Consider the following 9,618-nt stretch of genomic DNA (forward strand, 5'->3'; position numbering starts at 1 on the left):
TATTTACACGTGTGCAATTTTAATCAATAATCCCCTTCTTTTGTGACCGTTAATGTACAATCCTACTGCTCTAACTATTCTGCAGTATCATACGTTGTTAATTCCATCGAAATTGTTGTCTATATTGCAAGAAATACAATACGAACTTCTCAAATTGCTATTCTAGGAAACGCCTGACCTAATAGACAAACAAACAAACAAATATAAATATCTTATTATCATCAGGACTGCAAGAAAAGATGATTTCTTACAGGTGCACGTGAGACGTATAGGGTGATTACCTGCTGAAGGTGATGATCATCTTTGCACTATCATCTACAATCTTGTGGGTACTTGGTGACAAGAATATATAAATACATAGTGTATGACATCCCCCACTGTCTTGTCCCTCAATCTATAGGGAGGGAGAAAGGAGAGATCTGCACATGTCTTGTATGTGAACATGCACCACAAAACCAACAAAAAGCCGCCAGACATGGATTTTTAGTTAAGGGCAGATTCTGAAAGAGCTGACTTCAAGCTTTAAAATGATGTATAACTCAATTCAATGGACTCCCCTTACCTAGCTAAATACTAGACAGAAAGCACACACTCTGGAAAAGTTTGAATTGAGTGATCATTCTACTCTCACCGAAAAAGGGTTATAGAAAAACTACTGAAAATACACTTTCCCCTTGATGTTATGATCCCAAACTTAAGAATAATGTAGAAGAAAAAAATTGCTCTTTCAGAAAATATGGAAACCTGAATATTGACCTATGGTTGACCCGTTTCACCTTTTTTGAGTCATCACATAATATCAAGGGGTGCGACTTTTTGTTTGTTTTGTGGTGCACGGTCACGTATACATTCCCAATCCAGCATTAATCATTGAATCAGAAATAGTGTTATGAACCTTGTAACACATATCATTCCCATGTCATATGCAAGGCAAAGTTCTGTTGGTTAACCGCATGCTTCTCCCAGTCGTTATTATACCAACATGTTTGTACGAGAACAGAAGTAAGGTTCAGGGATCTTATTAAGACTGCGATAGAAATATATTGCTTCCTATGTATAGGCGTTTTCACATCAGCCCGATAAAAATCCAAGTTCGAGATATTTTTTTTTTATTTCCCAAGTCAGAAAATAGCGCGCTATTTCGAAACATCGGGCTGATGTGAAAACGCCTTATGTTCTAGCTTGAGATGAAAGGGGGTGGGGGCCACTCTCAACTGACAATATGCTGCCATTAATACTGTAAAGGAGTAGAGAGAGAGAAAAAAACAACAACAAAGGAAACCGTGTACCAGTATTACACACAAAAAAGTTAAAGTTTGCAGAAGTTCTTAGATTCGATATAGAGATCGGAAATGATTAATTAAGAACTGATGAAAACGAATATTCAGATTAAAAAAAAACACCTGTAAAGGCCTACGACTAATTTCTGTAATGTAGCATAGCTATTGTAATATAATCATTTGGCTCTGTATTATCACTTGATTACCATGTTCTCGAGAAAAAACAAACAAACAAAAAGTAGGCAAACAGACGGGCCCTCGATAAAAGACTGACTACATAATAGATCAGCATTCCGTGCTGCTATTTGGGCCTTATAGTCCAGTATGAAGACGGAATTTTAAAGTCATTATTCGAAACTCTAATAAAGCTGCACCTCATTTCCTTTTTGATCTGTGATTTTTTATTGCGTTCATTTTAGCAGAAAACTCCAACTCTGCAAGCTTATATAGTCTAGGATTCGTTCATAACTTCTCAATGTATTAAAGTGCGAATAATACTCTCGAATGATTATTGTGAATACGACAATGTCTGAGAGCTTTCAGCCGTACGTGGGCTGCAGTCGGTGGTACATTTGCCCATCTACTTGCCGACAAAATAATATTTTTAAAAAGAGTCAATTTGGAATATAACATGTGGAACGTTGGGAGAAATTTGTATCATCCTCTATTTCAAAACAATGCTCAATTTGATATCAACCCTAATTGTCATGCATTTTAACCCAAAATATAATAATCAGACGATCCTACATAAATGCAATATATCTAACCTTAAATGTAATATTGAACCTCGATGTAATACATTTTAACCCTGAAGGCAATATAGCCCTGATATGACCAACCTTTAATATAATCCATTTCAGCCCTATATGTAATCTAACTTTTAATGCTACAATAAAAATGAAAGCAAAACGGAATCGTTCATCGGATTAGGAAAGTAGTTTCGTTAGTCCCAAAATGAAATGAGATTCGTTATTCCGAAAATTGAATAATTTGTGACGAAGCTTCGGAGGGGGGGGGGGGGGGTCATCATTTCTGTCGAGTAGTTAGGAGGGTGCAAAGGGGCTAATCTTCATAGCTTTGGCTGCCAATTCTATCCCCAAATCAGCTGACAGGCAGCAGCAACAGGAACCAGAAGCAGCAACAACAACAACAACAACAAAACAAGAAGCGACTAACACCCCCAACCCCCCTCCCCCCAAAAAACAAAACAAAACAAAAAACAAAACAAAACCCCAAGGTCTTCACATTTATTGCTGCCAAATCTCTCGACAAATCGGCTGCCAATTCTCTTCCCGGCTGATTAAACAAACAAAGCAAAAAAAAAAAGTATCACAGTAAACAAAGTTCTGACTAATTTTCAAAGAACAAACAAACAAGCAAACAAACAAAAAGGAGAGAGAAGAACCTTTCGGAAGAATAATCTTTCTGTGACAATAAATGCTAATAAACACACACACACACACATATATATATATATATATATATGTTGTAAGCCGGGTTAATGATGACGCTGACAGTCTCCATTTGACGTTGCATACATTTATTTGAACAAATCAGTCTCAGTCTGCCGATACATGTATAAACTCTGCACTATCCTCAGCTACATGTCGAATACAGAGTGAATAACTATTCAACATAGCAGAGCTCGTAGAGAATACATTTGTATGTCCATTCTCTCCCAAGTGAAAGTGAAGAATCCAGAATCAATCAAATCTGCGTCATTATATTCACATGAAAAATAAAAGTTGCGTTGTGCCCATGCCAACCACACGCACACTGCGCCATTGGCATGGACACAACGCGCCTCAACGCATTGACGCAACAATAACATACCGCATATTTCCATTTACCACAAACTTCCCCGCGATTATATAACACAACCATGGGTTATATAATCCCAATTACATCATATCATTTTCATAACATTATACATAATGATACATAACAAAAAATTCCCCGCTCCTCATGTCAAATCATTACACTTTACAGCAATTTTATATAAGAGCGGATTAACAGCACATAATGCTATACAAAAATATACTTCAGGAAAGCGTGTGTTCCCCGCTTTTCCAGTCAAATATACAAACGTCGAAATACTACAAAATTGAACTTTACACATGAAATCTGCCAAGAGCTGAAACTCTTGAATCTTCCAAATTTACAGTAAATCATACAAACTCATATTTGATACATGGCATAAATGTTCCGCGCCAAGAGAATAACACATCAATATGTTACAATTTTCTTCAGTTCCGTTTCGATGTAGAACTCAGCCGTCCCACATTGTCAGTTATGTACAGAATATCCGAGAAAACAATGCATGAAAACCCGTCAAACATGCCGTAACAGAACATGTTCTATACATTGTATATAAAACCATACATCAATGTGTATAGTTCAAATTTATCGAGACGCAATATATAGACAAGTCTCTTATTACACATGCCAAATGCATACAACAACACAACAACTTCCCCGCGATTATATCATACGACCCGTATGATAATAATCGATTTTCTAAAAGTAATGTACTTTCTGTACGTTCTAAAAGTAATGTACAATGAATCAATATAACACATATCACGAAATTCACAGTTGAAACAAAGTGAAGTCACAGAATGTTAGAATTCACAACTAACAAAAATAAGCTTCTCCGCTATGATATACGGTAACTTCCCCGCTTTATGTGTCATATCGTCACAGTCAGCGATTTGCTCATTTACAAAACTTCACACGAATTAAGGGATCATTCAAAGCATGAATTCTCGACTAACTATATCTCATTATCAAACGTTCCTGACTCACTGAACAACCACTAATATTGTCAGAATGCCATGTTGTTCAGCTGACAACAAAACAATTAAAACAATAATAGTTCCTTCGTTTTTCCACGTAATAGTGATTTCAAATACTTTCATATCACTATTCCAATATCTCATTAAAAACTTCTTATCAATCACATATCAATCAAAACAACCATATCATATTGATAATCATTTCTCGCATTGATATTGCATCTCTAATTCCATTGCTACTTGAGATGGTACACAAGTTTCAGCTGCAGTCATGAACGTACTGTAAGCGAATCAACTCACAACAAATCCATGAACGGACAACGAATTTCTAACCTACAGCAACCAAGCTTTCATGAAAATTCGGTCTCCAATTGGACTCCCAGGGCCCCCATACCGTTCCTTGAACATGACATCCATGCTTCCATATGTTACAGCTAGGTATGCATGTCTCCCTTGTTACATTATTGACAACAATGTCAACATGAGAAATATTCTCCCCTTTTGGAATTGACCGCTCCTTTGGCGCTACGTGAGTGCTTAGTGGCTGCACTTTTGCATGCTTCTGGACATCCTGACCTTCATGTGATAATTCGGGACCCCTCTCGGTACCCTCTCCCACAGGTTTTGCAATTAGAAGCACCCCAGCATCTAAATCCTTTGCATCAACCTGTTCATCACATGACTCACGTCCATGTCCCCCAGCATCAATTTCTGCACCACCCTCATCTACATCAACGCAACCCAGAATCTGCGATCCCCCATCCAAAAGAATAGATATGACATCCTCCTTCTCCTGTCCAGCTGTATCTGACATGTCTGAGGAAAGATCTAGCTGCTGAGCAACTGGGTCAGTAAACACTCCTTGTGTTCCAGTATCAGCACTCCCAGTTTTCAGCCCATCTCCCTCAAGCATACAGTCTTCACGGAGAACTAACAATGCTTCTCTCCTAAGCACTTCAAATCGGTCTCCCCTATTTCTCATGTGCAAACGCCTTAACAAAATTCGTTCTCTCTCATCCCGTGTTCCACTGACAAACTGATTTGACAGAGCTTCATCCCTAAGCTGCCTCAGAGCCGCAGCTTCCTTCTCATCGTCTGCAGCATCTACCAATTTTGCATAAAGACGCATGAGAGCCCTACTGAAGCCTGCCAAGTCTTCATCATCACGTTGAACACGTTTATAGAACAAACACCGCAAATAGTGAGAATTCTCTCGACTAAACCACAGACGGAGAGCTTTTACAATCTCTGTGAAACTCCTCCGCTTCTCGTCAGACAGACAATAAAGAATCTCCTCTCTTGCTGGCCCCGTGAGGTTGCTCACCAAAACCCAAGCCTTCTCCTCATCATTGAAATGGAAAGGTTCAATAATAAAATTGAATCCTTCCATCCAGTTAGAAAAAGGCGTTTCAGTGCCATCTTCATAATACCCACTAAACTTTTCAATCTGAGCATGGCCTAGAGCGAGATTTACACACAACCCTATTGCCTGTCGATATGATGACGAAGAGCAATTATCACTTTGCACATCCTTATAAACAAACTGTTCACACATGACTAAAGACGCAGTTAAACTGACCAATTATAAGACACGTCATTTTCAAACATGAAACGTAATGCCCAAATGGCATCATAGGTCAAAATCTGCATTAAGTCCAATCGGTTAAACGAAAGTTCAGCATCATCCATTATTTCAGTTACCAAATACTTGCTCAGTGCGTGAGATGCCATATCGCAGCTCTGTAACCGTCGATTTCGCATCCCGATTGATGTTCAGCCGCCCCCGACGCACGCATGGGCACTCCGACGTCCACAGCAAAACTCCCGACGCACCATCAGCTCCAGTCTCCAGCCCGCAATCGACGAGCCTGATCATTTTGAAGCTGCCTCACAGAGTAGTGCTGCTCTACCAGGGCTGATCAACGTACACCATCAAGATCAACATCAAGATTACCCAGCACTCCTGTCCGCTACCAAAGTGTAGTTAAAACAGCAGGTCTCCTCGGAGCGAAACGTGGACCATTATTCCGTCATACTCGAGGCTGTTATTCGTCGATCAGGGTTCTTCAACTAGATGAAGTGGATCACTCCGTCAGGCTGTCATCATCCCACTCCTGACACCATTTGTTGTAAGCCGGGTTAATGATGACGCTGACAGTCTCCATTTGACGTTGCATACATTTATTTGAACAAATCAGTCTCAGTCTGCCGATACATGTATAAACTCTGCACTATCCTCAGCTACATGTCGAATACAGAGTGAATAACTATTCAACATAGCAGAGCTCGTAGAGAATACATTTGTATGTCCATTCTCTCCCAAGTGAAAGTGAAGAATCCAGAATCAATCAAATCTGCGTCATTATATTCACATGAAAAATAAAAGTTGCGTTGTGCCCATGCCAACCACACGCACACTGCGCCATTGGCATGGACACAACGCGCCTCAACGCATTGACGCAACAATAACATACCGCATATTTCCATTTACCACATATATATATATATTCACAACAGTAGGTCAATATAAACTCCGTTGGAGACGTAAATTTGACGAATTTTCGCCCATAGGGCTTTGTCAAGTCAATACATTTGACACTAAGGGAGCGTTCGAAAGCTCTGTGGAGAAAGCGTACCTCTCGAGTTATTTTTAGAAAAGGTCACGCTTGTTTGTAGCGAGAAGGTCATTCACCTTGCGCTTGACCTACTTACAGCTGCCCCGAACAAAGAGAATGATGTTTTTGCATTGTGACGTATGCACATGATACGCGCATGCTTTACAACGAACTTATGGTACGCTTTGGTACGCTTTTGGAGCACATCGGGAAGTGATCCACTTTTGGCTCGGTACAGTACGGTACGGTACACTTTAGGAGCGTTCGAACGCTCCTCTAGCGCGGTACGGTACGGTACAGTTCACTTTAGGAGAGCGCTCGAACGCGCCCTAAGTAATATTTTGAAGCAGATCAAAATAAAAGATGCGTCGTCACTGTGATGGTAGCGCGTCCATAACAAGATGCGCACAAACACAAAAAGCGCACAAGGGCGCACATAGACAATTAGCGCACAAGGTAGGACGTCACAAAGAAAACTAGGAAGGTAAGGAAAATACAAGAAGCGTACAAAATAGGACGTCACAAAGAACAAAGAGAAAGCACGTCACAAAGCAAAGAGGTAGAAAATTGCAGATGAGAGAGAGAGAAAGAGAGAGAGGGAGAAGGAAACGAAGATAAAAAAGAAGGATTATTCCCTAACGGAGAAAGAACGGAAAGAAACATTCAGTCCATTGGGGTGAAGGCAGCCGAGGCGATAGATAAGTTGCTCCTTCTCGTAGTTTGCGGATTTCGTCTGGGCCATTATGACAGGTCGTCATTACACCGATCTTCAGGTGGTTAATGGTGTGCCCGGGCCGGTTGAAGTGCTGGGCCACTGGAAGTCCCGGTGTATTGAGCCTTATTGATCGGAGGTGTTCGGTTGCGTGGTCTGCTAGTCTCCGTTTCGTCTCACCTATGTAGATCTTGTGGCAGGCTGTACAAGTGATCGCGTAGACCACATTCTCAACGGTACAGGTGAACCGGTCGCGAACAACCCAGGTGTATTTAGGACCTTTGATGTGTGCTGCCCTATCCACATGGCTACATGTGTTGCACCTTCTCCTTCCACAGGGTTGGGTACCGCATTCCAAATCTGCTTCTGACTGTGCCTGGACCTTCAACCCCGTGTGGACCAACAGATCCCGTAGACTCCGGTCCTTCTTGTATGCTACGAGAGGAGGCTCTTGGAAGATTTCCTTGGTGGATGCATCTTCCTGTAAGATGTGTGTGTTGTCCATAATGGTAGAAACGAGCTTTTGCGTTGATGGGTGATATGTCAACACTAGTGGTACTCTGTCGCTGTTACGTTGTCTCCTCGGTTCCAGGGCTTCTTGCCGGCTCAAGCTAGACACTTTTCTTGTCGCCTTCTTGACAACCTGTTCAGGGTAGCCACGCCGTTTAAAGAAACCGGCCATTTCATGCGATTTCTGTTGGAAGTCTTCATCATCACTGCAGAGACGGCGGAGTCTAGTGAGTTGGGAGAACGGTATTGAGCGTTTGCAGCTGGGTGGGTGAGATGATGAGTAGTTCAGATAGCAATGCGCATCAGTTGGCTTGTAGTGTACGCTTGTCTTTATTCGATCTCCTTCTAGGCTGAGTTCAATGTCCAGAAATGCGATCGAGTCAGCGGAAATTTCATGTGTGAATTTCAGTGAGTTATGGAAGTTGTTGAAGTGGTTGATAAGCTCATTCAGGTGTTCGAGGGAGCAGGATGCAACTCCGACGTAGTCGTCGATGTACCTCTTTAGAAGCAGCGGTTTGGGGCCTTGGAAACTCCTTATAATTTGCTCCTCGATGAAGCCTATGAAAAGGCAGGCGTACGAAGGGCCCATTTTAGTTCCCATGGCAACTCCCTTCTTCTGATGGTAGAAATTTCCATTGAACTGGAAGGTGGAAAGTCCCAGCACTAGCTCCGCAAGACGCAGGATGGTGGTGTCATCTGGCCGGTCAGGAGACGGGAACTTCTGCAAGAAATGCTGTATTGCCTGTAGGCCCTCCTTCTGAGGAATATTAGTGTAGAGAGAAGAAACATCCATTGTAAACAGATATTGGGGGCCTTGTGCTGAGAGCTTCAGAGTTTGAAAGATACGGAGGGCGTCTGAAGAGTCCTTCACGTATGTATCCAGCTGTGCAACAAGAGGGGAGAGTATGCCATCTAGGTATTGGCTTATCAGCTCCGTCGGGCATCCTATGGTAGAAACTATTGGTCTGCCGGGGTTTCCCTCTTTGTGGATTTTAGGAAGAAGGTAGAAGGTTGAAACGCGAGGGGACTTTTGACAAAGGTTCGATGCCGATGATGGGAGAGCGTTACTCCTGATAAGATCCGTAACTGTGTCTTTAACGATCTGGTTATGATCGCTTGTTGGATCCCTGTCTACCTCTTCATAGAAAGTTGGATTGTTTAGTTGACGCTCAGCCTCGGCGATGTATAAGTCACGTCGCCATACGACGACGGCTCCTCCTTTGTCGGCCGGTTTTATGATGTAGTTGGTGTTCTTCCTCAGGGACTTGAGCGCTTTTTCTTCCTTCTCAGTGATGTTAGATCGAGACTGAGTACAGGATGAGTGTACGTTGTTGACATCCATCTTACATTTACTGATAAAGCGATCGAGATTGGGGTTCTCACCTTCAGATGGAGTCCAAGTAGAACGCTTCGGTTGTAGAGATTCAAACGATGGATATGATGGTTGTTGGGTAAGATCTGCTGAGTCATTTGTTCCACGGTCAGCTTGATCAGTTTCACTATTCTTATGAGCAAAGTGTGCTTTTAGCCGCAGACGACGTGCGAAGCTCTCGAAGTCACGTCGCACCTCGAAATCATTCACAGATTTCCGTCTAGGAACGAATGTCAAGCCTCTCGAAAGAAGAGCGCGTTCACCTTCATCAAGCTGTAGATCCTCAGGAATCGTTACAACTAGACGATGAGACGAAGGTTTGCTTTCATCAGAA

At 41.9% G+C, this 9,618-nt stretch overlaps 1 protein-coding gene across 1 annotated transcript; it reads right to left on the reverse strand.

Annotated features, from left to right (window-relative positions):
- Nucleotides 1–7,325: 7,325 nt before the first annotated feature.
- Nucleotides 7,326–9,254, reverse strand: LOC139745281 (uncharacterized). The gene has a single exon (XM_071655682.1). It carries the CDS (start codon nt 9,252–9,254, stop codon nt 7,326–7,328), a length of 1,929 nt encoding a protein of 642 aa, XP_071511783.1.
- Between the last annotated feature and the right edge of the window lie 364 nt (nt 9,255–9,618).

This window comes from Diadema antillarum, unplaced genomic scaffold, assembly GCF_040938485.1.
Source record: "Diadema antillarum isolate AM-2024a unplaced genomic scaffold, OU_Dant_1.0 seq00001249_RagTag, whole genome shotgun sequence".
In the NCBI taxonomy this organism is placed as follows: domain Eukaryota; kingdom Metazoa; phylum Echinodermata; class Echinoidea; order Diadematoida; family Diadematidae; genus Diadema; species Diadema antillarum.

Bases quoted from the DNA above. Each gene is read 5' to 3' on its own strand.
- LOC139745281 (XM_071655682.1), bottom strand. From the start codon at position 9,254: ATGGATGTCAACAACGTACACTCATCCTGTACTCAGTCTCGATCTAAC.